Here is a 15975-nt window from a genome sequence, read left to right as displayed (position 1 = left end):
CCATTTTTCTTAATGTGAAAAAGTAAAAACAACAACAGTTATTTTTAATTTATAGATAGGATAGATAACTGAAAAATAAATTGCTATTTTAGAGTGTTTTTTTAAAAACCAACTATGGACTCCTCTATAATTGACCTGGATCATTATAGGCAGAGAGTGTTTGATAGTGATGTAATTAGTAAAAAAGTGATAGAGAAAGGAATAAAATAGAACCCTTCCTCTGGGACACGCCTATTAAGCGGACACTTTTTTGTGGACATAACGACAAGCAATAGATTTTTTAATAATACGACCAACCCCTACAGTATCAAAGGTCAAAGCAAAACTTTAGAAATTTGATAACATGGGTTTTTATAACTAGCATGGTTAAAAAATTTATAAAATGCAATGCTTGTACTTTCCGTCTGATTTGCAGACTAAAATACATTAGGAATGGACTATTTGTGACTTTGTATACGATTATATGTATTTCAATTTCAATGGCTACCATTTTTATTTTTGGCCGCCATTTTGGAACTCACTTTATGTACTATTTCCTGAATCGGTTTTACTGACCTCAGAAATTCTTGATTTAGTACATTATTTGTCTATTTGTTATTTATACATCCAGAAATATATGATATACCAATTTACTGGCAGCCATTTTGGATTTTGGCCGCCATTTTGGAAAATCGGAAGATGATCGGGTGGCTCCTAGGCAAAAATCAATTAGTACGTGCCAAATTTAGTGCTTTTGTCCACCGTGTAACGATTAAGTCGCTAAGCCACCTGAATATAAAGGGACACCTTGTTGGGTCCTAAAGATGCCCCCTTAATAGGGGTTCTACTGTATTGAAGTCCATAACGTATGTTCAACATTGTTAACCATAATATATGTTATCTGACTATAGTTTTCTTTTTTTATGAAAATAAAACACATACCTGGTACTGTTGTTGTTGTAACGATCTGGGTGGTAGATGGACAATCTTCAACAATTAAACAACGTCCAGAAGATACTTGCATGTCTCCAGCACCACAATTACATAATTGATCACAACCATCCATTCGTTCACATGGTTGAGAATTACCACATCCCACTGAACAGTAGCAATGTGGCAGACATTCTAAAAATCAAATAACGAAAAACATACATCAATGTGATCCAACGAAGAATAATTTGCAAAAATAAAAACAGAACAGTAACATGATGATAAATTATAATAATTAATTAAATATGTTTATATATTTAGGAAAGTATACACAAAATTATACAATATGTGAAAAGTAATTAGTAACAAATAATTGTTATTGTCATTTTCATTGTACAAAGAAAATAGAAGAAGTTGTCATTGTCATCATACAGTAACTATGCTAATCAACTAACCTGGCATAGTTGTAGTGGGTTCTAAAGTTGTTTCTGGTTCTTCAGTTGTATAAGATGGAGGGCCTGTAGTACCAGTGTAATCTGGTGAAGACGTAGTTGATTCTGGTGGTGATGTAGTTGATTCTGGTGGGCTTGGAACTAGAAACAACCAATCAAGATATTAATTTGCTATTAAACACAGTTACAGTATTTGATTTAAACAATTTTTGGAGTAGAGTATTTAAAATTATGTATACATTTTATGCCCTATATTTAGATGCACATTTTATGTACTGACAAAATATTTGTGTATAGCAACCAAAACATTGATACATTCAAGATTCAAGAACAATTATATGTTACTAGCAGTAACCCGTGCTCCGCACGGTCTTTTTATGCCTTAATATGTGGTTATATACTTTGCATGGGCAAGTATAATAAGAGCGCGCTCTGATAAAATACTTTGACAAATTATTAAAACAAAAACAAATTGTATCACAAATAACATTCGGAACTACTGTATTTTCAGCAATTGATTTGTTTATACACCATCCCTTCACTTTAAAATATATGTAGGCTAAAAAATGAAAGCAATAGTGGATATGGAACTTTAGACTTTATTTTTGACTGTTCAGACTTTATGAAAATAAAAGACGCTAAAGAAAAATTGTGCTGTGTGAATTAGATGATGCGCGCAAACACATAACGAAAGTATAAAATGCCAAACTATATTATTTTGCGTGTTTTTAGTGGTGAATTAATTATTTGATACATAGAGATAAAATAAAAAAGTGGACAAAAATCGAATGAAAAACACATTGCTGCGAAAACACGAATTGTTAAGTTTATTCAGTTACATTTTATTTTTATTTCACTGGTTTTGATATTTTAATAATAAATATGAATTGGTAAGTTATCGAATTAAGATGTGAATGGAAACGGAATCAACACAAAAAGTAGTCGAAATTATATTTGATGCGCTCAGACACAAACTTTTACATTTGCATATGCAAGCGAAATTGGACATAAGTCGCATTTGTAGAGACAGCCAAAAACAATAAAAGGCTGAAATGTTTTTATTTTTACAGAAAATGATAGCTGAAACAATATTTATTTACATTACCTTGGTGTTTTTCTATTTTGAGACAAATAAATAAATAAATACATTTTGTGTGGTATATTGGTTAAAATGTAAATCATGTATGATTTTCATAAAACCTACCATGTTTTATGCTTAAATTTAAAGTGTTCAGTGGATTGTTTTGAATGAAAATTTTGCATAATAATAAATAGTTACTTAACGAAGATGCGAAGTTTCATTGAAATAAAACAATTAGAATACCCTCTTGCTAAGGTGTAAACTTAAACGCCCTGTTTATTTTTTTGTATTTGTCATTTCCTGTTACATAACTTTAAAAGCATTTTTCTCAAAACACTGATTGTAACAGCCAAAACTTTAGACTGGGATATCCCTGGAAGTAGATATGGTATTAAGGTATTTTTTTTCAGTATTTTAAATCTTGGATTATAAAGTTTCACTATTTGTAAAAATCTTAATTTTGAAAATTCCGACTTATTTCTGATTTCCCTTGCATGTGCCACATTTTTCATTGATATTTAGCGGAAACACAACACCCATTTGGATTCGTTTTATGTGTGTGTGTTTTGTTGTTGTTCATTTACATTTTTTTATTTCATGGTTTTTTATATTTTGCAATTTTTTTTCTGTGAGGTATCGTATCTTTTTTGCTAGTTATTACATTATTGTCTACTTTTGATACATAATAATTATCATGTCTCGGATTCGAACTTGAACGTACTAAGCATTGATATCAATGGCCACAGCGTTTTACTCACTGAGCCAAACCGTGATTTACGAAAATCATTCTGTTGAAAGGATAGGTGTAATTAATTAAAACTTTGACGCGATCATTTGATACGGATGACTAAAGAATGTTTTTTTTGCGGTCCGGCATGGTATTTATAGATCCGGCCATGGCGGCACACAACAGATCTCAAGGAGGTTGCGTAGTTTATACAGTGACGTAAAATATGCAACAAAATTTAGTAGCATCAATATATAGATTGGTTGGACAATAAATGTTTGACAAATAATAAAGCTTCAGTTTTTCACTTATACTCACTGGTTAACTGTTTTGACTTAAGTAAAAATATTGTTAAATTTCAGTCCAGGTCGACATAAACTTACTTAGATCTAACTAAAAAAAAAATTCATCGTCATGATACTTACTGCAATAACAGCAGATATTATCTCCATTCACCATGGTTTCATTCTATTTAAAAAAAAATGTTTTGGGTTAAAACGTTTTTACTTTTATTTTTAAATCCAACCATCTGGATTTAAATGTGTATTTAAAGCTCTTTGATTACAATTATACTTCATGACCCTAAAAAAACAATGTGTAAAGAATATTGTCACAATAAATAATCTTTAAATTTAACTTGAACGTGAACTTATACCCCTTTCACACCAAAAGCAAAACTCTGGAGACACTCCGGAGTTGACGCCCCGGTGTTTTGGTGTGAAAGGTAAAATCAAGCAACTCCGGAGTTTAAACTGCGGGGTTGAACAGCTGAACATTCTCCGGAGAGCGAACTGTGGGGACACCCCAGAGTTTTGGTGTGAAAGGTACCAACATCAAACTCCAAACTTCAGGTCAAAAGGTCATCCTCACACCATCACTCATTGTTTTCAATAATCAATAAAACATTATATGACTTCTGAGACTTTTGAAAATAATTTGAAATTAAAAATATTATCAATTAAAATGATTCTAATGATCGTCGCTATGTAAACAAACAAAATAGAGGGGGACATTTACAATTTTATTTTATAAACCTCGATGTTGCTAGGTTGGTGTGAAAGGGGTATCTCCGGAGTTTCTCGATGTTTTGAATGGTCATAAACCCCAGAGTGTCTCTGGAGATCACTCCGGAGATTTGGTGTGAAAGGGGTATTATATAACTGTGTTAATAAATACATCAAGAAAATAGCATTACCTCAGCACATGTTTCGTCGCAGTAGCTCTGACAGCTACTGTCGTATTCACCGGTCTCTTCATTACACTGGCATACATCACATGTTGCTGTGTACCGCCTTACTGAATCTCGCTGTAATTGAAAAATATGCAGTAGGTTAAATTCTGTCCTTGTTAGGAACCTTGTCAAAATTACTCTACTACAAGTAACTTTTTAATTTTTAAAACTCTTTAACCTGTTTATGCCATACTTAGCAATCTTGTTTTGGGATAATCATACACACAATTTATTGCAGTGACCGACTCACAATCTTGTACATTGAAAAACACTAAAATCACGTTTTATTGCAGTAAAAATGTAGTTACTGCAGTAGAATAATTTTGAGATGGTCCCTTACAAGTATGCCCCTACCCTCGCATCTAAAAATGTATCCATCACAGAACTACAAAGTATATATTCTCTTAGTGTATATTTGTATCTATTTGATTTTATAAGTGCCAGACATTCTATTGAATTGTTGTTTTATGCTTGATATTCTGATTCTCTAATGAGAATTGTTTCTCACTCATACTTTTTAACTGATTATCTCTGGGCTTGTGTATGCACAAGTAAAATATAAATGTTACCGTGCAATTAGTTGAAACAGTAGTAGATAATATGGTAGTTGTCACTACAGTTGTTGTTGGATTGCAATCTGGCATTGCTACACAATTCCAGTCAGCCCTGACAACAGTGTCTGATTCAGTTATCAACCCACATGTACAGGTCTCACAAGCTACAACCACATGTTCTTCAACCTAATTACAAAAAGAAAATTATGGTTATTCAGTGGCATGAAGTCATAAGCAAAATACAAAAATGAAGTTTCTTTCAAGCATAGTACAAAAAAACATATATGTGGGTTATACATTTCAGAAACATGCCGAACGTTTTGTAATTTTTTTTTGTAGTTTATATCAGCTGCTGCTTTTACGGATATTTTTGAGAGCTTTTCCAACTTTTGCAAGTCCTTGATTGACACCGAAGTGTTTAAGATGATGTCGTAAATAATGTTGCCGAACTTTTGACAGTATAATAAAATTAAAATAAATTATGTATATGTATATAATATTATAATTGCACTAAGCCAAAATTTGTTCCTCTATCTCCTACAAAACAATAATAATTTCACTAAAAAAACAGCATATACCTCATATGCTCGGCTTTGCCATTCACATAGAGACACACAGGAACTTGCAGGGCGCACACACATCTGACTGCCCCAAAATCCTGCGGAATTCATGCTTTGTGGAATGTTATCAAAAACAGTGCCTACAGGGCATTCACAAGCAGAGGCAGCACGATGAGCTTCACATGCAACTTTCTGGTTTTCATCGATTGGGCTTAAGGACTCGTCAAAATTGTGATTCAGCCTATCACAATCAGCATCATATACACAGACATCATCACATATAACTGTACAAAGAAAACAAATGTTCTGTATTATGTTTACACAAACCAACAGTGGTGTCATGGTAGTTTATGAGTGAGATACCTACAGGTAGGGATCTCACGAAATAGACTGGCATCACACTTGTCAAGGAAAGATGAATCAAATGTGATGTAAAGCTCGGTCTACACTATCAAACTAGTGTGATGTGCCCAAATATGGTAGTGATATAACATCATCATGTTACCATGCATGGCAAAATCAGATTTTACCTGGTGGTTCATCAGTTGTGCTATGCTCTGAATCCACACATTCACAACAGCCATTTTCAGGTTCATGTAAAACCTGTCCAATCTGGAAATAGGAAAGAAAAATAGTGTTTTCTAATGTTCCAAAAATACATTGGACCAAAACTTTTCTTTATAATTGTTTAACGAACTGGTAAAGACCTACCTACTTTAAGACTGTGTAAACAAAATAATGAAGATAGAATTAAAAAGCTTATAAAGTGATGATCTAGGCAGTAAGGAGCTTTTTGAAATTAAAGATATTATTGCATTCCCGTTGAGTGTTGTGTTTACTCGGTTATTTGAAGATAGCACTGTCCCTAAATCATGGAAAGAAGCCATTGTTATACCGTTATTCAAGAAGGGAGATAAAGAGGACCCATCAAATTATAGACCGGGTAAGCCTAACTTTGGTTGTTGGGAAGATAATGGAAAGAGTTATCAGGGATGAACTTGTTGTTTTATTTAGAGTCAAATAAACTTCTATCTGATGTGCAGTTTGGTTTTAGAAAGGGACGGTCATGTGCCCTTCAGTTGTTGGAAGTTTTAGAGGATTGGACTAAAAATCTGAATAATTTTGATAATTTTGATTGTGTTTATTTGGATTATAAAAAAGCTTTTGATAGCGTTCCGCATCAGCGTTTAATTGTTAAATTACAACATTTTGGTATAACTGGTTCGTTACTGGCATGGTTCAAGGAATTTCTATCGGGGCGTATTCAGTGAGTCCGTGTAAATAGTAGTTTGCATTTTAGTTTACATGTTGCTGACGTTTGTAAAAGGGCAAATCGGAAATTAGGGATGATAAATCATGCATTTAAATCTCTAAAGAGGATAGGTTTTCTTAAAATGTATAAGGCTATGATTCGTCCTATGTTTGAGTATTGCAATACAGTTATAAATCCTATACTTAAGAGAGATCAAAATTTGCTTGAGGAAGTTCAGCAAAGAGCTACTAGGATGATTCCAGGGTTACGTAAAATTTCATATAAGGAACGTTTGAGGGTACTAGATTTACCAACTTTAATTTATAGACGACATAGAGCTGACTTGATTCAAGTTTTCAAAATTATAAAGGGTATGGAGTCTGTCTCAAGTGATTTTAAAAAAAATTTTATGTCGATTTAAGGACCCGTGGACATAAGTATAAATTAAAGTTTCATCGAGCAAAGTTAAACTTGAGAAGAAATTCTTTTTTGTTTAGAGTTGTACTTTTGTGGAATGGTCTTTCTGACTATGTTGTTTCAGCTAGTTCTTTAAATTTGTTTAAAAATAGGCTATTTTTAAGAAATTAAAAGGAATTTTGTTTGTATAACACTCTAAAGGAAACTAAATTAGATATTAGGTATTAACCATCCTTACATTTAAAATTGTAACAAAACTTGTGATCACCTAAATATATTAATGCATTAGTGTAGTCTCTAGCAAGCTGACTTTTTGTATTAAAAGAAGACTAATAAATATGTACTATATACTGTATATTACTCTATTGCCCTATAGCTGGTTTAGCTTGTAGAAGTAGCTGACTTTGAGTAAGTTTAGCGGCCACTACTTAAAATATAAACAAATAATGTATGCTTTGGGATTATTGCACAGCTGGAATCAAAAAATTATTAGACCTTGATAATGTTTGCTTTTTCACAGCGAAAACTAGCTAGGCCTTCCAACCAAGTCTATGTTATGTGTTTGATTCGGCCTAGCCTACAACAATATTTTTTGGTATGGTATAGAAAATAAATATTAACTAGGATTTCAACAGGGCAAGGTTAAAAATACTGTATAGCACTCTGTGATCTTGAGACTACACCTTATCTATTATATAGTATACTTTCCAGATCACCTTGGGCTTACTTTAAATTATGCCAATAAGCGTAGTCAATATTTGTATACTATTACTACTACTACTACTACTACTACTACTACTACTACTACTGTACTTTTAGTTATATTTGCAAATACAAGCTATAAAAAAAAAGTTTGAATAAAATGTTTTAAACTATTTGATTCAATTTGGGTGCGCAAGTGATTGATGGATAATGGTTTGATAAAAATGCTCAGATTCTCAGTAGAGAACTTAAAAACATACATTTAAACAATCTGTTGCAACAATAAGACAATTCAAGTGACATTGCAGTTCAGTTCCTTCTCCATTATGAACGCACTCGCATTCCTCACATCCATTCCTCTCAAAGGATTGTCCAATCTGTAAAATGCAACCAATAGTTATTTTCTCATCTGCACTGAATACTAAACTAAGATGGTGTATTTGTCACTAATAAAAACAATAAATGAAAACACTCAGAAACTGGGTAAAGTACTTGGCAAAATATATCAAGAAACACTATATTTGGAGAGTGAGGGCTCATGCTACTTGATATTTCGGTCCATGTTAGAATACAGAGGGCATGCTATATAATATTTCATCTCATATAAGGTATAGTTAAGTAGGTAAGGTAAATTTTTAATATAATATTTTTTTTTTAAATCAATAGGCATGTTTTGTAAGTATATACATTTAGGACGCTATCATGCTAAAAAACAAACAAAGCAAGTACTATACTTAGCAAAATTATATTTTGCCAAATAAAAAATGACTTCATTCTTGTAATGTTTTCATCCACTCTGACTAATGAAAACTGTTTTAAGAGGCATTTAAATTATATGATGAATGTTAGATAAAGCTCTGTCTACACTATCAAACTGTATGTGACAACAAAAATGTGATGTGTCCATATATGGGACATGATGATGTCATATCCCTACAATATTTAAACATCACTACCATATTTGGGCACATCACACTTTTTTGTCAAACTAGTTTCATAGTGTAGACATAGCTTTACAATAGATGCATAACATAATTTAGAACTTGAACGTTTTGATCTTTATTTGATTATCATCATGAATACTTACATCCAACACAACATCTAGACTGACCACACATCGGTTTTCACAGCTCAGACTTTCTAGGCTGACACAAAGTCCTGTATCTCCATAGTTATACGGTCCCATTAAAATATCGAAATTGCTGTTACTACGAATATCCCTCTCATAGCCCGGTGGACACGCACATGGTCTGAGGTTAAATAATGGGGAGCACAAGGGGTTGTTTACATCATTCAATTCCAGTGACCATGCAACTCCACTCCTCATTGATGCCCTTTGGTTACAAGTAACCATGTAATTGCAAGTTTCATCACAAGCTAAATAAAAGAAATCCAAATATATATATTAATATCCTCTCTTTTTCTCTACATAACGCTATTCGTCTTTAGACATTGCGTGTCTCGCCTGTGTTCGCCAGTCTGTGCCTTAGTTTATTATGTATTTTAATTCATTCCAGCAAATAGTAATAAAAGTAATTAGTAGGAGGTACAGTACTAATTCTAATAATGCTAACAGACTTTCTTTGCATTCACACTTCCTATTCTATACTAATAAAATCCATTTTTTTTAGGGGCTATATCAAAATTATTCTACTGAAATTAAATGCAGTAACTATATATTGTTTACACTTTAACCTGTTTATACCATTATTTAGGAAGCTTTTTTGGAGTAATCATACACATTTATTACAGTGACTGTAAATCATACATTAGTGCAGTAAAAAAAGTAGTTACACGGTAACTGGAGTAGAATAGTTTTGACATGATCCCTTCATTTTATTTTAAAGAAACTAGATGTGGGCTGAACTGATACGATACAATTAGCATATTTTATGAATAAATTAGCATATCATTTGAAAAAAATTTGCATATCCTATAAATAAAATTAGCATATTCAAATAAATAAAATAAGTATATTTAATAAATAGAATTAGCATCCTATAAATTTAATAAGCATATCCTAAAATAAACTTAACTTATCCTGTTTTCTATGAATGAAACTATAGCATGTCATATAAAATTAGCATGCCGTAAATAAAATAAGCTTATCCTATATAAATACAATTAACATATCCTGTTAATAAATTTGTCATATTCTATGAATGAAACTATAGCATGTCAAATAAAATTAACAGCCTATAAATAAAATTAGAATATCTTATGAATGAATCATATAAATAACATTTTGCTTACGTGGCAGAGGTGTTGTCATAATAATCTCAGTAGTTGTTCCTGGTGTTGCTGAAAAGAGTAAAAGAAATAATAATTTTAGATTTAATTTAAGTTCCTTATTGCTGTACATCAGTCAGGAGCCATGTGTCAGTACCTCATCTTTTAGTACAAACATGGTACAAGGAATGCCTATACTACTCTATTCTCAATTAAGGCATATTAAGTTCATTCACTGGTTTTCTCAAAGGTGGCAATCCTGTTTACAAGAGATACACACAAGATTCTCTAGATAAACAAAATCTTATAAAATGTCTTGTGTTAAGTGTTTTTTAAATTTATACATCTGACAAGATTTGAACCCAGGACCCAGATATTGGTAGGTGAGCATCTAAACCAAGGTACAACTCTACTTTGACACATGCTATAAAAGTGTACTAATTTTATTGTGAATTGAAACAATAATAAACAATATTAATATGTTTATAATTGTATATATATTATTTTATACCTATCTTTAATTTTCTTTTAACATTCATTAATTCCAGTTATTATTTCCAGTAAGTACTTTTTTTTATAATTATAGTATTTAATTAAATGTTTGTTCTTTTTTTATTTTATAAATGTTATTTTTATTCACATCTCCCAAGGAATTTTTTCTGCGATATTTATTTGTGTTTGTTCTGTTAGCAGGATATTTTAAAAACTAAAAAACATATTTTCACATTTAAAATACAGATATATGGTCATGCAAGGCTCCATTAACTTTTGGAGGCAATCCGGACCAAGACCTCAATTCTGGACCACTTCTGTGGGATGGTGGTCAAATTGTGACTTTTTGTGGTCACCAAATGAAAACTACATAATTTTTATATAACAATAAACATAGTATATTACATTAGACAAACTCTCTGTTTGGTCTTACACATTTTAGTTCGGTATTTAAAAATGGGCCTTATTCCTTTTTTATATTGAGGTCAGCCTTTGGTGGAGGTATGTAATGTAATCTTTGATTGTCCTTGTTATCAATCTGCAGTACAAAAACAAAACCCAAAAAACAACTCTTATCATCTTACATCAATACGCATAAATGAAATATAAAAAACTATAAATTATATAACTACAGTATTCACAGCATAAAAAAATATTATAATAATACAAGTTTGCGCTTACTTTCACAATCTACTTCGTCACTATGGTCCGCACATTCATAACGTCCATTGCACATTAAATGTTGATTGTACAAACAAGAACCATCTGAGCATTCATGAGCGCAAACTGGTTCAGTAGGAGTAGGTGTAGTTGGTGGTGTTGGTGTAGTTGGTGGTGTTGGTGGCGTCCTTGTGGTATAGGTCACTGTTGTTGGAGTATACTCCTCTCCTTCAGGTACTATGGATATTGTAAATATATAAACAGTTTTTTCTAAAGGAAATATGTTGCAAACATAGAAATGAAGTATTTAAACTTAATTAGTCTGCGATTGCAGAGAGTGGCTAACAAATTTGAGAACAGACTTACAAAAATATAATCTCATTATTACAAATGAACATCTTTATTAACAATTACAGTAGTCATTTACATGTAAGAAATATATAAACTTACCACAACATTCACAACATTCACCTTCACGTTGGTGTGGAACAAATCCCTAAAAAAAAAAACTCATTAAATATGCAATAAAGGGAGGTGTTAAAATAAGCCTAGGTTGATTTTACCAAATTGAAGTATCTAAATAACTTCACAGATTTCAGCTTACAACTAAAATAATGACATGTACGTAAGTTATAGAATTTATAGGCCTACTTACTGGTAAACACACTGGTTCTGGACATTGGATAGTGATGCATTCTTTATCACCAATTGCGTGACACGTACAATTCTCACAAGGATTTACAATCCACTCAGCACCAACGCGAAAGATACGTCCATCATCCGTTTCACAGCGTGCTTTTTGAGAAAACAAATTAATACTTATACAAGATAAAAGAAACTTTATTTGTCTTCATAAAAATAAAAAGAATTGTTGACAGCATTTCCAATTAAAAAGATATATATACGGTGCAAAAACTGACTAAAATTGACTAAAAACTGACTTACCGATTGGAACACATTCACATGGGACATTATCATTAGGCAAAGCATTGATCAACTCTTCCTAAAACAAATAAAACAAAAACTATTTTATAATTTACTGTAACTTTGTGCTGTTAGCAAAGTGCATGGTAAAGGCACAATGTCAAAATTATTATCTTTTATTAAAATAGCATGAAGCATACACATGGTGACTAAGATAGTAAATTGGAATATTCAATAATTATCTATAATTGTTAAGCCTTGTCTACACTATCAAACTTTATGTGTCAAATGGACATGGTAATGTCATATCACTACCATATTTAAGCATAGCACTACCACATATGGGCACATAAAATTTGATAGTGCTGACAAGGCTTTAGGAATCATGTCAAAATTATTCTACTGCAGTTGTAACTACATTTTTCTACTGCAATAACATATGATATCAAATTTTGTTTCTTACTGTGACAATTCACATACTGTGACTGGAAATATGTTCTTGGTATGACTGTAAAGCTTGGATGGCTAAGCTGATGTATCAATACTAGTTTAACTCATACCATGAACATGGTGTACAAATTATATATTATATTAACCAAATTAACCACTAAAACTTCATATTAAACTTGAAGTGCAAAGCGGGCAAATAATTTGTGGTTTGACTTTTATATACTATTAGGGATCATGTCAAAATTATTGTTAAAAAAAATAAATAAATGTAAAAAAAAATAAAATGATTATCCCAAAAAAAGTCTGGTAATCATAGCATAAATAGGTTTTAAGAGTTTAAATGTAGTTACTGCAGTAGATTGCTTTTGACATGGTCTTAGTAACTTCATACTTACCTCTTCATGACAGCTGCTAGGTGTCAGGTCACATACTTCATAACAAATTGATTCACAGTTGTCATGATCTAACCATTTGCATTCTTGCCATGGCATACCCGGAGTTCTCCACTTCACATTGCCATTTTCCTGAACACATGAGGTAATATAGTTAGTGCACTGTTCATATTGGTCAAATGATTCATCTTTTTTTTTTAAATAAATAGCAAGATGGTAAAATTATTTTTATTTCTCTGTAAGGTAAAAGTAAATGTTGGTCTAGGTTTCGATAGATTTCCTACTGTATTCCAACCTTGAGTTTATGTGATATACACTGTGATTCAATAAGCACCAAAATGTTGAAAGGTGCTGACAAGAACCATGGTTCCACACCCCTCCCCTTTCGTACAATAAATTAAACTAATTCAGTGAAAACCTGTGGTGGGAATGTTTAAACAAGCATAGTGATCAACAGGAAAGTATCTATTATACAGTATAACACCTAAGTATATCCTTTTCATTTGTTTGGAGGAATGTGGTCACATGATTCAATAAATACTCCATTGAATCCATGTGACATCACAAGTGCCTTTTTGGTTATATGCAAATTTGTATTATGTGTGTTCATTCTTGTTATTATGCAATGTATCCTCCAATCTAATAAAAAAAAAACAATGGATGTTTCTACAGTATATCTATGCAATGGAACAAAATATTTCCATTCAATGAAAGTTGAAATTTCACCTCATGAAAATATACACCATTGCAGTCATAAACATTCATTAATTGCATAATATCTTACAAGTACAACTCCTTCTGGATGTTCACAAGGGCAGGTCTCAATACAGCTTATACCATCCCAGAAACGGTCTTCTGGACAAACACATCCTGGAGAACAATCTTGTTCATCATATAAGCAGGCAGGCATCTTGTTGGAACATGTTCTTTGACACGCACATACCTCATCATAAATCTGTCCACCTTGGCACACTATCAAAGAATTAAGTCTTGTGTTTTAGATATTGCCTACACCAGCACAGAGAGCATGAGAATATTAATAGGGCAATTTTCACAAGTGAATCGCAGTAAAGGCCAATTTACACAGACAGGCAGTAACGGTAAGCGGAAAAGCAAAAACTTGTCCCATGTAGAATCTGTATCTATCCTGAGTAAGTTTTTGCTCCAACCACCGACCTGCTCCGCATTTTGTGTAATCAGTCATAAGAAATAACGTTTCAGCTTGTCTTGTGTAAATTGGCCGTAATGCTAGAAACTAAACATTTAGTGAAATACAGTAAAGTACTTTAGGGTTGCAGGGCATATATTTGAGCATGCAACATGCGCCCTCCTAGAATATAATAACAAAACAATTATTCCCCATGGGGTAATTCTGAACAAATTAATTTGTTAATGGTGTGGTTTGGAAACAAGATGGCACCTGCAAGCCAGTTGACCAAGCTTTCTATGTATTACAGCTCTGTTTTATACACTACCTGGTGCACAGTGACAGCATTCATTCACAGGCTCAACCACCTGATAGCCTTCTTCACAGTTATCCACATGGCATTCTTTAATGGGTACTTGCTCAGAGAGTGGTACACAGTTTGGTAAACATGTTACAAATCCACAGTCGGTTACTCGGATACTATCACCATACTACAATAAACAATACACAGCAATAATAAAACCCTTTTCTGAAATATCTATGTGGTATTTATTTGATGATTCTTACTTATTTGAGCAGTGATTTAATTTGATGTATATTTATTACAAGCTGAAAGGGTTTAAAATTTATGAAAAATAAATTTTGGCAACAGCATTGATAATAACCACAAATATATTATGACAGCGATGATGCAGAATGAGCATTGTGAAACTTTTTTTTAAAGTGTTGCTACAGAATTCATAACGCTATAAAAAAATGCTATTGTGATCCTCTACGTATACAGTAGATCTGCGTTTCTAAAGAGCTGCAGTCCATAATGTTTTGAAAATATAATATTGCAACTTTGAAGGTTTAATCAATCAATTAATTGCAATAAAAATGAAATTGTATTAATTTTACAATCTCTCTACGGTAAAAATATTGCTAAAATGGTTCAAATACTGGTATTTTTATTACAGTACTTTTTTGGTAAACAATTTTTCCAACATTTTTATTTGGCCTTGTCAGTTTTTTTCTTTTAGCTACAGCCTTGGTTACCCTTTAATTAGTAAAATGTTATCTTATTTATAATAAATAACATAAATTTTAAACTCCGAGCTAATCTTTTAAATAAAAACCACTTACATTGATAAAGTGTCCATTATAGAAACAAGGACAATGGTAGTCCCGAATGCACTCATTTTCAAACCATACATAACCGTCAGCACAGAAACAGCCAGAGGTGCACACCTCACTTGAACATTCTACTTCAATCTGCCTGTATCTATGATCACATGTTGTCTCACAGGAACACTCCTTGTAAACTTTTTCACCATGACATTGTAAGGTGGTTGATGGGATAGTTGTCGTTGGTATTGTTGTGGTGGTTGGAGCTGCTGTAGTTGTTATTACTGTCAAACAAACATTTAAAATGCATATTACTACTTTCATTTCATTTATTATCACTTATTATTTTATTTATTATTAAGTCAAACACACATTGCCTTGTTTGAAATTGTAGGCATTAAAATAAAATACAAATAAAATATATAGGTAATAGGAATAATGTATTTTTACAGGAAGGTTTTTTTTTCCACAAAAGGGACCAAAATTGTCAGGAGTTAAGGCTAGGCCTATTTACCATACTTTCACTGCCATCTCTAGTTTGAAAAGGGCACTTCAGAAAAAAAGGGGTGGGGGTTGTTTGAATTCTCGAACACCCAGGCTACGGGTGAGGGTAGGGTGAGTGCATCCTTCAGTATTCTGAATTTTCATGAGAATTTTTGTGGTGCCTAAGTTTTGAAGAATTTCGGTTT

General features: G+C 32.2%; 1 protein-coding gene across 33 annotated transcripts in view; it reads right to left on the bottom strand.

Annotated features, from left to right (window-relative positions):
• The window catches only part of LOC144840669 (uncharacterized), a 35040-nt gene that overhangs the window by 17868 nt on the left and 1197 nt on the right, over positions 1-15975 (bottom strand). For all 33 annotated transcript variants that reach the window (XM_078696576.1, XM_078696583.1, XM_078696582.1 and 30 more), the window contains exons 4-21: positions 15305-15570; positions 14508-14670; positions 13817-14004; positions 13036-13164; positions 12212-12269; positions 11922-12061; positions 11717-11762; positions 11288-11503; positions 10139-10186; positions 8973-9262; positions 8146-8262; positions 6045-6126; positions 5533-5798; positions 4970-5140; positions 4365-4475; positions 3595-3637; positions 1365-1502; positions 922-1104 (exon numbers count right to left, since the gene is read on the bottom strand). In XM_078696576.1, coding sequence (XP_078552702.1) covers positions 922-1104; positions 1365-1502; positions 3595-3637; positions 4365-4475; positions 4970-5140; positions 5533-5798; positions 6045-6126; positions 8146-8262; positions 8973-9262; positions 10139-10186; positions 11288-11503; positions 11717-11762; positions 11922-12061; positions 12212-12269; positions 13036-13164; positions 13817-14004; positions 14508-14670; positions 15305-15570 — 2655 coding nt within the window. The remainder of the gene's footprint in view (positions 1-921; positions 1105-1364; positions 1503-3594; positions 3638-4364; positions 4476-4969; positions 5141-5532; positions 5799-6044; positions 6127-8145; positions 8263-8972; positions 9263-10138; positions 10187-11287; positions 11504-11716; positions 11763-11921; positions 12062-12211; positions 12270-13035; positions 13165-13816; positions 14005-14507; positions 14671-15304; positions 15571-15975) is intronic.

The sequence above is a fragment of the Antedon bifida genome, chromosome 4, assembly GCF_963402885.1.
Source record: "Antedon bifida chromosome 4, ecAntBifi1.1, whole genome shotgun sequence".
Taxonomy (NCBI): domain Eukaryota; kingdom Metazoa; phylum Echinodermata; class Crinoidea; order Comatulida; family Antedonidae; genus Antedon; species Antedon bifida.
Note: the sequence above shows the minus strand (reverse complement) of the source record. Positions and strands in the feature narration are given on the sequence as shown.